We start from the raw sequence: 13,574 nt of genomic DNA, 5'->3' as shown, positions 1-13,574 counted from the left end.
TTTCTCAACATTAAAATGGTGGATATATCCTCGTCTCCTCTATAGGTTAGCTCAGACACATTGAGGGCAGCACAGCCCGCTCTTGCAATAGCTCCATTTGTCATTCTGTCATTGCAGCTTACACAAAGGTGTGGCTTTGTGGATGAAGCTAATGTATTTGTGCTGAGAACACCATTGGAAAGCTTTGCAGCAGACAGTATTGGCCAACCAATAATGACACACCGCCCTTTAAATCGCAGTGGAAGTTAAATATACAGTACACTTTATACACAACCACTATAAGAGACTATAACATTTTTTTGTAGTTTATAAGTGGATTTTGTTCCAAAAAGCATCCTTCCCCTTCAAAAGTGATCAATTTTGGGCTTTGGTTGTAAATCTCTAAAAAGCACTTGTCCGCAATCATTCTATAGTCCTAACACACCACAAATAATGCTGTATCAACAGAGCCATAGTGGCATTACTGGGCTAATGACCCACAGCTGCATACTGTGTCATCCATCGTGTCGCCGATGATCAATAACGCCACAACAACAAACCCAAATGCACGCATACATCACTCCGACAGCAGCCATGCGGCTCAGATCAAATTTGTTATTATGTTGCGTTAACGAGCCAATGCATCTTATGAAAAGAAAAGTGCCATTTGCAGTCAGAAAAAACTGCACGAAAAGTGATAAACTGAGGTTATTTCCTGTTTACACAGCATTTCTTCCACTGTCCATGTGTCATTTTATATGTGTATATTATATGTGTATATATACATACACATACATACACACTACCAGTCAAAAGTTGGGAAACATTAATATTTTTAATGTTTTTGAACAAAGTTTCTTATGCTTATTACGGCTGCATTTATTTCATAATAAATACAGAAAAAAAAAACAATATTGTGAAATATTATTACAATTTAAAATGATGGTTTTCTATTTTAATATAGTTTAAAATATAATTTATTTCTGTGATGCAAAGCTGAATTTTCAGCATCATTACTCAAGTCTTCAGTGTCACATGATCCTTCAGAAATCATTCTTACATGCTGATTATCACAGGTTATAAAATAATATTTAGCATCACAACTGTTTCCAACATCAGAAATCATTGTAATATGCTGATTTATTTATTAAGACTGGAGTAATGATGCTGAAAATTCAGCATTGCATCACAGAAATAAATTATATCTTAAGCTATATTAAAATAGAAAACAATAATTTTAAATTGTACTAATATTTCACAATATTATTGTTTTTTCTGTATTTATTATGAAATAAATGCAGCCTTAATGAGCATAAGAGACTTTGTTCAAAAACATTAAAAATTGTAATGTTTCGAAACTTTTGACTGGTAGTGTAATACATACAGTGTTGGGTAGTAACTGATTACAAGTAATCTGGATTATGTAATTGAAGGGATAGTTCACTGCTTTTAATTCCTGTAATTAGATCATTTTAAAATACTCATAATCAGACTTAAGTTGTTTATGTATTGATTAGAGGATTACATATTATTCTCACAATGGCAACAAATTATTCATAATACATTTATTCACCCTACTACTTTTTTCTATTTTAAGAGTGTTTTCTCAACATTGCAAAACTGCAAGACTGATCAGCACCTGAAATTAATTATTATTTGAATTATCACTCAGTGAGTCATTTATCCATGTATTACTGTCTTTGGAAGGATTTGGCTTTCAAACACATTAACATATACAAATTCACATTTCATATTTATATGCAATGCAGGGATATTGTATTTTTATATCAATACGGTAAAAGATGATCCCATTCAAATCAATTTGGTAAACAAGTTAGGTCAAAAGTAATCTAAAAGTAGTCAGATTACATTACCTTAAATGTGTAATGTAATGATTACGTTACTAAGTACAATTTTTGTCATGTATTTTGGAATCAGTAACCGACTTCAATTTGTAAGTAATCTACCCAGCACTGAGTATGTGCGTATAATTCAATAAGAAAAATACTTGATTATTATAATAAAAATACTATCATAATATATTTTATATATAAAGATTGTGTGAGATAATATATGATTATGTGTTTCAGTAATATTACTCATGGAAAATAATTTTAGTCTCATGTGTGTACATTAAATTAATGGACAGGCCTGTGAACAGCTGCACGCAAACATTTGGATTTAAAAAAAAAAAATCAAGGCAATATTTCTTCTGACCGGCAGAGGGAGACACACTCAATATGATTTTTTTGATGCCTGCAGAGCTGCTGTATATTCAGCTAAAAGCATTAAATCTTCCACCAGTTTCCCCACACCTTTTAACCACTGAATTTCCATGATTAGGATAAAAAAATTGTGACAGTGTTACTATTGTTAAATGAAAATTAGAAATGTTGCCTTAGCAACTAACTGAAATAAGTTAAAGTTGAAGTACTAAAATGACTAATGACCATAGAAATATTTTAAAAACAAACTAATATAAATGATAAAAGCACATAAAATTACTAAACTTTGTGATAATTCTAATTATTAATAAATATTATAATAGTATATAAATAATATTAAAATAACACTGCTCACAAAGATCAATTTGTAGCTAACAGTTTAAATCTTAAGCTAGCATAACTTATGGATTTTAAAAATTTACATAAGCTTTCCAGTTGTTCATAATTAGGATGATAATTTTAAAGAAGATTACACTCACAAAGAGAAATTTATAACCAACGAAATATTTAAAACCCAAGCATAACTAGATACATTTGCATTACTTTTTATGGATTTTATTTCTTTCCCTCACTTTTCCTAACCATTTAAAACAAAGAAATGTAAGCGTAGGGAGGTGCAGTACCTTCAGAAGAGCCAGCGCCACATTGAAGATGATGTTCAACCCCTGTGAAGACATTGAAAAAATAAATAAAATAAATAAATAAATTATACACACAAAAACAAACAGAAGAATTTTATTTGAACATCAAACTGCCTGGAACTACAAAACGGGCCACATACAAGGGCGTTTTATTGTAATAAAACCCATACAATTTGGAATAAATGGTTCGGAAGGACTGCAATGCTGTCTTTGCGCTCTACTAGCAATGGGAAGAGCGATGTCGAAAGCATTTGCATTTCCTAAAATAGCTTGAATCATACAAAGAGCTCAAATGTGTGGGAGTGACAGGAGCTGAAGGAAGAGGCAAACAATCTCGCTCGCACACGCTCAGGTGGACTGACAGGCAGGTTGATGTGCACAGGCACAGTGAAGGACGGCCGGTAGTTGAGGCGGAGGTGCTGTGTGTGTGTGTGTGTGTGTGTGTGTGTGTGTGTGTGTGTGTGTGTCAGAAGGGAGCAGGTGGCAGCGCAGTAGCAAGCGGAGAAGCAATGCTGAAGTCAGCTCCGCATGGAAACACCCGTCTCGAGCATCGCATAGACGACCCGTTCACATGGCAACACAGAGCTAAAAATATCCCATGTTCTCTATTAATAACAGACGGCACAAAGTATCTCTTCCCGACAGGCTCTAGATGGCGCTAGGGGGCTAAATGGAAATTGCAGGGGGGATAATTGTGTGTCTGCATGTGCGTTTGTTTGTTGCGGGAGAGAAAGACTTTCCTCCTTGGCTTTGGAGATGAACTCTTTGGTTATGCAAGAAATATGATTTTAAAAGTCAAGTTGATTCACTACGATAGCTTGTCATTTACTGGCACACGTTGGCACTAGTTGAACAGCATTTCAAGGTAAAAATAATGATAGAAAAGTGAAAAAATGAATAAAATAAATATATAGACATTTTAATATAATATAAAAATTTTGCGGTAATTAATTTCTATTAAAAATATTAAAGTAATTAACTATTGAGAATAGTTTTTGTGCGCAAAAACAAAACAAAAATAATGACTTTTTTCAACAATTTGAACCATTGTCATACGTAATGAACTCAAGGCAGGCTTCCTTGTTTGTGTCTGAATGGCAACTCAGTATTGGCCGAAGCTGAACATGTGAGCAGCACGACGCATGCGATGCAATGCGATGCTGACACAGGATCCGGCCAATAACGAGCCGGCATTCGGGCGTAAACAAGGAAGCTCTGCACTGAGTTCACTACGCATGACAATGGTTCAAATTGTTGAATAAAGTATTATTTTTGTTTTGTTTTTGTGCACAAAAACTATTCTCGTCGCTTCATAACTAAGGTTGAACCACTGTAGTCACATTGACTATTTTAACCATGTTTTACACTACTTTTCTGGACGTCATAAGGTGCAATGACGTTGTTGCCAATGTGTGGATCAGATACCCTCGGATTTCATAAAAAATATCTTAATTTGTGATCTGAAGATGAACGAAGGTCTTACAGGTTTGGAATGACATGAGGGTGAGAAAATAATGACAGAAATTTCATTTTTGGGGGAACTAACCCTTTAAAATAACTGGTTTCAATTTTTGTATTTTTTAAAAATGTAATATACCTAGGATTCATTGAATAGAAAGTTAATAAAAAAGCATTAATTTAACCAGCATCTGATCCCAAACATTTGAACAGCCGTATATTTATTTATTTCGTTTTTTTCTTTCTAGAAGTAGTGAACCAAGATTAGTTTATTTTTGATGGTTTTTGAAGGGCTGTCTGGGTAAGGATGGGAAATAGAGGCTTGAGTTAATCATTCACAAAATGTTTGCTTTACAGTGTATTGCCATTGTTAACCTAATTCATTTTAATCTTGTCTTACTGAACAAATAGTGAATAAAAAAAAAAAAATGATTCCTAGAATCTATTATGGTGCATCGGCAGCGTTTCAAGAAAAACAATACAATCAAATAAATATATACATTTAAATTAATAATATAATATAATATAATATAATATAATATAATATAATATAATATAATATAATATAATATAATATAATATAATATAATATAATATAATATAATATGAATAAACATGAATGAATTCAAAAAGTAGCTTGGCAATTAACAGAAAAATGTGTAGTTTAATATGTGTGTTTTTAAAAAAATTTTTTTTATTAGAACTACTAACAGGTATCTATTTAACTAGTTTGAAAAGGTATATTTCAAACATTTTATGCTAGTAACCTTACAAATTCTGACAAGTCCAATTGTTATTTAATCCTCAATAGCACTCGCTGTGTCAACCCAACTTCGTTCCCCAATGGACTGATAACAAATCCTGTAAGCCCTTGGTCCCGGGAGATATTTAAAAGGTAGCCAATCAGATTAGAGCTTGCCAAAGCGAGAAAGTGCTTTCCGGTTTTGTGCGCGATAGCATTAGATGATCAGTGAACGATTTCCTTTGGATCAGTACATTGGGACTAAACGGAATACAAATAAATTGAAATGTAAATATGATTAGGGAAAGATGAATGCATGAATAAGAAAGACTTCAATTATAACGAGTTACTCAAAAGTAGAGGCAGAGCCTCAAAAGAAGGGAGAACACTAAATGAATTAGAGATGAACTGATAGATGGATAAGAAGAGAGAGAGCAAGAGGTGTCTCGCAATCATCTAACAGATTCTCATCATGCGATTCATTGACTGAGACAGGCTGAGGAAACTTTTAATTGTCTTGCCTCAGGCTACCACAGACGCTGAATGAAAGGAAAAGGGGAGAAAAGCAATGGGAAAAAAATAAAAGGAAAAGCTCTCAGAGGAGCAGAAAGGTCGAAGCGTTTCTTTCGGAAAGACACAAAGCCCATTTCTAAGAAGTCAAAGATGCTTGCTTTGGGAAATCTAACAGAGTTCAAGAAGTTTAGAAACAACTGAACTTTCCATCAGTTCCATGTGCTATTTAAAACCCAGCACAACTACACTATTTATTTAGACAGAAAATAAATAAATTTTAAAAAACTAGATATAAAAAAATGATTCAATCTGTTAACAGTTTTTCTTTAGGTATAGTATTAGATATCATGAACTAACAAAGAACAATACTTTTACAGCATTCATTAATCTAGGTTAATGTACATTTCTACATATACTATTACATTTTTAACTAGAAAAAAAATCCATGAGTTTAAGTATTTGATTCATTTCCACAACTTTTCAGGTCATTGATAATTAGAATAAGGGTTTTAAAAAACATAATTTGGAAGAGATCGCACTCACAAAGAGCAATTTCTAGCCAAAGAAATAATTTGAACTTGAGCATAACTAAATACATTTCTGTATATTTTTACAGGTTTTATTAAATTTCCCTGATTTGACTAATTTCTAGGTTTAGCATTATAGGTATCATGAACTAACAAAGATCAATACATTTCACAGCATTCATTAATCTAGGTTTATCTAAATTTCTACATATACTATTACATTTTTAACATTTTAAGTTGTATAGAGTATGATTAATGCAATATGAACAAACATAAAATAACAATGAACATTACACAGTATATTTAGAAATTAACATTAACAATTACTAAATGCATTAACTTATGAAACTTATGCACTTATGTCCTGCGATAAACCAGTGTCGTATCAAAATGCCGGTAGCCAAAATGCCATACACTTTGTGATGTGACATGAACATGACAAGCAATGAAAGAAAACTTTCAGTCTCATTTACTAATAAGTGTGCAAGTTGCGTTCTAGCACAAAAATTCCAGTGGATTCACTACAGGTCCGTGTAACTGGTGCGAATGCATATCAATTTGTTCTTATCCTCATTTTAATGTTTATGAATCCAGTCCTGCATCTGAATATACTCACTTCCCTAATATATAGTATGCAGTGTGTCAAATGGGTAATATGTCCGAATGCATAATATTCATTATAAAGTAGGTGAAAAACACCCACTGATGTGTAGAATAGAGACAGTTAGCGAAAGACACCCAATGTCAGTGGCTCGATTTCTATTCATGTTGTGTTACAGTGACATCTCATTGGTTAAATGATTTGGTTAGGACATGGTTGCTGTAATTTTGTGATTGGACATTGGGAGGATTTATCACCTCGCACAGGAGCAGGTCGGTGATATGGAAGACCATGCAGAGAGGGAACTTGGCGGTAAACAGTGTTAAGAACCACTGGGACGCGTACATATGGGCCTCCAGGTTCAGGTCCTGGAAGTGAGACCACAGGTCCGGCAACTGCTCCTGGAAAGAGGAAGGAGAGAAACAGGGATGGTTAGTGCAAGGGAAATTAAAAGGCATAAGAATAAGAATAAGGGTTTTAATTAATTGCGTTTATTTTTGGAAGCAAAAGGGGTGGAGCTTGAGAGTATGTCAAAACAAAAAGAAAAACAAACAATAAAAAGAATGATTGAAAAAAAATTATAGAATGATAAATATAAAACAATAGACAGACAGACAGACAGACAGATAGATAGATAGACAGATAGATAGATAGACAGATAGATAGATAGATAGATAGATAGATAGATAGATAGATAGATAGATAGATAGATAGATAGATAGATAGATAGATAGATAGATAGATAGATAGATAGATAGACAGAGATAAAATGACAGACAGACAGACAGACAGACAGACAGACAGACAGACAGACAGACAGACAGACAGACAGACAGACAGACAGACAGACAGACAGACAGACAGACAGACAGACAGACAGACAGACAGACAGACAGACAGACAGACAGACAGACAGACAGACAGACAGACAGACAGACAGACAGACAGACAGACAGACAGACAGACAGATAGATAGATAGATAGATAGATAGATAGATAGATAGATAGATAGATAGATAGATAGATAGATAGATAGATAGATAGATAGATAGATAGATAGGCAAGGCAATTTATTTGTAAAGCACCAATAAACCACGCAACATTAAATGACAAAATATCACTAAATAAAAACCTACAAAAAAGCCAGGGAAAAAAAGATGAGTTTTCAAAAGGGATTTGAAAGACCCCAGTGTGGAAGCTATTCTAATATTTAGTGGCAAACTGTTCCAGAGTCTCGAAGCCATCACTGAAAAAGCATGATCGCCCCATAATTTACATTTCGCCCTAGGAACAGTCAAAAGTTTCTGGTCAGTGGACCTAAGTGATCTGGATGGTGAGTAAGGTTGTAATAAATATGAAAGATATGGTGGTGTAAGGCCATTTAAAGATTTAAAAAATTTAAAAGATTTAAAAATTTAAATAGACAGATAGACAAATGTAGACAGACATAGACAGATAGAACAAAATGATAGAAAACAATAGACAGATAGATAAAATGCCAGACAGACAGACAGACAGACAGATAGATAGATAGACAGACAGAGATAAAATGACAAACACAGACAGACAGATAGACAGATAGACAGATAGATAGATAGACAGATAGATAGATAGATAGACAGATAGACAGATAGATAGATAGATAGATAGATAGACAGACAGACAGAGATAAAATGACAGACAGACAGACAGACAGACAGACAGACAGACAGACAGACAGACAGACAGACAGACAGACAGACAGACAGACAGACAGACAGACAGACAGATAGATAGATAGATAGATAGATAGATAGATAGATAGATAGATAGATAGATAGATAGATAGATAGATAGATAGATCAAAATTATAGAAAACAATAGAGAGATAAGGGCTTTTCACACGTGAAATGGTTAACCCTGGGCCATTCTAAACCCCGGGTAAACGGTAAACGTAATCTTGCTTCACATTTCACACTGCTCATAATTTACCCGGGGTTAACAATTAATCCTGGGTAATCATAAATTGACATTTCACATTGTTCATTCCTAAACCCTGGGTTAACGTTCTTATTTGCATATTTGCGGTGTCATTGTCATTGATTGGATAAATGCAGCATGCGATTTGTTTACATATCGCTACCATTGCGCATCCTCGTATTGCCAACTGTACTATTGAGTTCATACCGAATAGACATTTCTGACTTAAAAGGTAAGAATGAAATGGTCTCTTCATTCAAATTGTCACATTTTCTGTCAGCATTTGACATTTTTCCTCACAAATGCTGAATTTACTGTTTATATACAATGCGCAGTGTTTCCATGACTGCCTAAAGCACATGGATATGAGGCACGTGATTGGCTGTCTGGTGCGAAGCATCTGGCTGTAACATTCTAACACCGCATCATTTTACACTGTTACAAGTTTGGCACCACAATGTAGAGTTAACACTGTAAAAGCGGTTCTAACCCTGCTCCAGAGCAGGGTTTCATAACCCCGGTAAAAAGCGGTGCTAACCTTGCTTCTAAATTACAAGTGTGAAACATTCCTTTACCCATGGTTAAAAGCGGTGTTTAGAATGATAATAATCCGGGGTTAAGTGTGGAGTGCTAAAAAAGCCCTATAGATCGATATAACAATAGACAAAAAGATAAAATGACAGTTGGAGAGCTAGATAAACAGACAGACAGACAGATAAAATGCTATACAGAATGTCAGACAGACTGACCCTTTTCTTTCCACCTGGTTTTAAAGCATTTGTTTTGGGAGCGTAATACTAATGAACTACAGCAACGGGTCAAGAGTGCAGTTATGAAGCACCTTAAACAAACAGCATCTAAATCAAAGACCTACATGGGCTTTGATCTCCTTTTGCTCCTGCGTTTATAAGAATGTGTTTGTTTTTAAACCATAACAAATGACTTCTTCTGAGGTTATGAGGAGTATCAGTATCATTGTTTTCCTGAGGGGATATTGAAGGAACATAAAAATTAAGTAACAGTGGGTAAACCCAACAGTGAGGGAGCACTTCTTTTTCTTTCTCAGGACACACTGAACCACTGTAAATCAATTCAATTGTTTGGAATTTGCAAAAATTTGCAAAAATCTCATATTGCATATACATTTTTTATTTATCACCTCTTTTCAACAAGCTAAGCTACACAATTTGAAGTAACGTTCATGTCTATAGCAGTAACCAACAGCAACCAAAAGTTAGGGGTTTGTTCAGATCAATAACAGCAACAGTGATGCTTGCCTAAAAAAAGTGTGTTGCTCTATTCAGAGACCAAGAGAATAAATATTCAAGAATATTCTGAGAATAAATCAAAGAGGTAACCGACATCTACAAAGGCACATCTTAAATTAGCATCCCAAAAAAAAAGAGATAGGAGCTGGATAGGATCTTCCGGAGCGGGAAGACTGAATATTTCTCTGGGGTAAATTTCATTATTAGATCAGAGAGGTGGGAGCACTGGGTTAACACATGCTAAGTAAATGACGACAGTGGAAGAGATGGGGAATCCTTCCAGAGAGTGCCCTATGGCAAGTTTTACGTGATCGATGCTAACACTCTTGCAGTAGCAGAGCTAGTCGATACTAACCAGGTTGGGATTAGCGCCGAAAGAGGCTACTTCAGGCTTAATTGCATTTCAGCACAAAATTAAAACCCATTTTCCAGCGCATTGAGCCTAACAGCTTACAAGAGGGCCACCGCTTACACTCGAGACGCTCATGAGAGGTGAATTAGGCTGTGTGCCACACGATCTCTTAACTAACATTCAAAGCAAGGCCAAACCTGCAGCAGGCGCTCGAGCTGGTAGAACTTGCAGTGAAGATCTTCAAAGTTGTTTTTGTAGAGCTCTCGGAGACCGTAGTTGTACATGATCTTCACCAGCACACAGAAAGCTTGCTCCTCAGGCATCTATGGAGAAAAAGTCAGAGATATCACCACAATATTTTAGATTCTTTCAAATGCTAATGATTTCGAGGGAGTGAACACAACCAGCCCATGATGTTTAAATGTGTCAGCTGCAGCGCCTGTCCATCTGCTTGTCTATGGCAGTCTACTGTGATGAAATCAGAGTTTGTTTGTGTTTGTGAGACGGCGAGTGAGACAGACAGAGAGCCGGGTATTAAATCACACAGACAGCGTGTGTGTCCCGAGCTCAATGGGCTCCTGCAGGTACACGGGCTCCGTCATTAATATTCCTGACAGCTCCTGAGCTTCCTGGGCAAGGCCACGAGAAAGACACTTACACTATATTATAGAAATCCCCAAACGCACTCTAATATCAGGCCCCATACGGGCCGCTGTCGCAGAGAAACAAAAAACGGCATCTTATTCAGCCCTCACTTTAATTAAATATGGAATTAACCGTTTCATCAATGTCCTTCCCTCGCTTCCTGTTGTTCTCTGCGTACCGTTACGGTAGCTCCTCAAAAAGTCAAAGATAAGGCCTAACGAGGAAAGTTTTTATTTTCACTATTATTATTGTGAAAATAAAAGGAAATTACCTAAAAGGAAGTTATGCCTGGGGTAAGAGAAAGTAACACATTTCTGTCGCAGTATAAATTCTGACAGATTTTGAAATGTGACAGCTTACGTTCATGAAATTTTGCAGAGTATTTTTTGGGTTAGTGTCTCAAAACAAATAAATAAATAAATAATTAAATAAAAATTAAAATAAAAATACATTTAAATAAAATAATAAAATAAAACAATTAATGAAACAAACAAAAAAAAAATTTTGGGGTTAGTAAAAAATAAAATAAAACTAGAGATGCACCGACATGTCGGTATCAGCCGATAAAAGTAAATTTTCACAAGCTCGGCCAATAAATTAAAAACAGTCGATAGTCAGGCCCGATATATCCTGTCAATCAAAAGAGGGCAGGAAAATCCAATGAATTTTGGCTTTGTGTAAAGAAAATGCTAAGAAACCAGTTTGATGTTCAATATTAATAGTAAATATATTAATAACATTCAGAAAGTTAAGAAATATTAATTTAATCTTCAGAATTTAGTTAATGCGTGTTAATATTAATTTGAGTAATGTGTTTATGTTTATAACTGGTACCAGTTACTCTGAAACAAGTTGATGAAATGGAGAGAATAATGTTTTTATTTGCATTTCTTTCAAAATACAATAATTAAAAATATAATGATTAATTATTATTTATAATGAAATTATTATTCATTTAAAAGAAGGTATGAAAGGGGTTCTCAAACTATCTGTATCATTATCGGTATTGGCAGATATCACGCTGAATAATCGGCTATCGGTAGGCGGTGGAGAAATGTAGTATCGTTGCATCTCCAAAAACGAATGAAAAACAAATATAAATTCATGAACTAAATATTTCATCAAAAATAAAATTAATAAGATAAGGCGCTGTTAATCCCATTGACTTGTGTTACAAAAGTAGTTAACAACCCATTCATTAGACACACTTGCAAATTGGGGTTTGAAATTAGGAAAAAATATAATTGGCTACTGTCGTTATATTATAATACTCCTTTTCACTACAATCCATCTCTTCCTGAGGCATTAAGAGATGGGATAACACAATATTGGTACAAAAAGGGAATACAAGTGTTTGGAGACTTATATGAAGGAGGACACACTAATGACATTTGAACAATTGAGAATAATGTTTTCTCTTCCTGTTAAACACTTTTTCAAATACTTTCAGGTGAGAAATTATATAAATACAATACATGGTAATTTAAGGTCTCTCTCTTTACTCCCAATAGATAGCATTATAAGATAGAAAAAAGGATCTAAAGGTTTTGTATCTTATATGTATACCAATTTCACTGACTTGTATGGGGAGGATGTATCATCTTCAAGACTTAAATGGGAAAAAGATCTTGAATGTACTTTTGAACAAGATACTTGGGAACTCATCTGTGAAAGTGCTTTAACGTTTTCATTTAATAGTAGACATAGATTAATGCAGTTTAATATTATACATAAAGTATATTTTACACCTGAAAAATTACACAAGATCAGTGATTCGTATTCAGAATGTTGCCCTAGATGTACAACAGAGGTGGGTACATTATTGCATATGTTTTGGACTTGTTCTGAACTTAAAATCTATTGGAGAAATATAATACAAACTATTGACAAAATAACTAATGTTAAGCTTCCATATGATCCGAGATTTATATTATTGGGGGATGAATCAATTCTTGAAACTGATCAAAGGAAGAATTTACGTTTAGTTAAGATGGTTCTGATAGCAGCAAAGAAATGTATAGCTATACAGTGGAAATCAGAAGAACCTCCTAGGCCTAGTGAATGGCTTCGAGAACTTTCGTCCTATGTGCCTGTTGAAAAAATAATGTTTAATCTGAAAAAAAAGTCATCAATGTTTGGAAAGATTTGGGGCAAATTTATTGCATATGTGAACGATTTGGATGTTACTTTGATTGAAAATGCTGATGTGACAATTTAACCCGTCTTGACTTTAATCTCTTTATTATCAGAATTGTTATATATGTATTTTTGTATTTTATTTATTTTTTATTACTCTTGTTTCTTGTTTCATTTGTCTTTTTTTTTTTTTTTTTTTTTACACACCAACTCAATGCCTCGCAATGAGGTTCATTAAGTGGTCTGTCTAGTGAGGATGGGATGGGGTGGAAGAGTGGTTAGAAAAGAATGTTTACTTGTAAATTCATACTGGTTCTGTAAATTGTTGATGTGAAAATAATAAAAAATATTGATAAAAAAAAAATTAATAAAAATACATTCAAATAAAATAACATTTAATGACACAAAACAAAAACAAACAAAACAAAAATTCTGAACAAAAAATTGAAATGTGACAGCTTACATTTATGTAATTTTGCAGAGTATTTTTGGGGTTAGTGTCCCAAATAAATAAATAAATAAATAAAT

The 13,574-nt window shown here is 34.1% G+C and overlaps 1 protein-coding gene across 2 annotated transcripts in view; it reads right to left on the bottom strand.

The window, feature by feature from the left end:
• The window catches only part of rabgap1l (RAB GTPase activating protein 1-like), a 112,072-nt gene that overhangs the window by 20,087 nt on the left and 78,411 nt on the right, over positions 1–13,574 (bottom strand). For both annotated transcript variants that reach the window (XM_067396080.1, XM_067396082.1), the window contains exons 16-18: positions 10,463–10,588; positions 6,944–7,087; positions 2,828–2,869 (exon numbers count right to left, since the gene is read on the bottom strand). In XM_067396080.1, the coding sequence (XP_067252181.1) occupies positions 2,828–2,869; positions 6,944–7,087; positions 10,463–10,588 (312 nt within the window). The remainder of the gene's footprint in view (positions 1–2,827; positions 2,870–6,943; positions 7,088–10,462; positions 10,589–13,574) is intronic.

This window comes from Chanodichthys erythropterus, chromosome 10 (assembly GCF_024489055.1).
Source record: "Chanodichthys erythropterus isolate Z2021 chromosome 10, ASM2448905v1, whole genome shotgun sequence".
Classification (NCBI taxonomy): domain Eukaryota; kingdom Metazoa; phylum Chordata; class Actinopteri; order Cypriniformes; family Xenocyprididae; genus Chanodichthys; species Chanodichthys erythropterus.
Note: the sequence above shows the minus strand (reverse complement) of the source record. Positions and strands in the feature narration are given on the sequence as shown.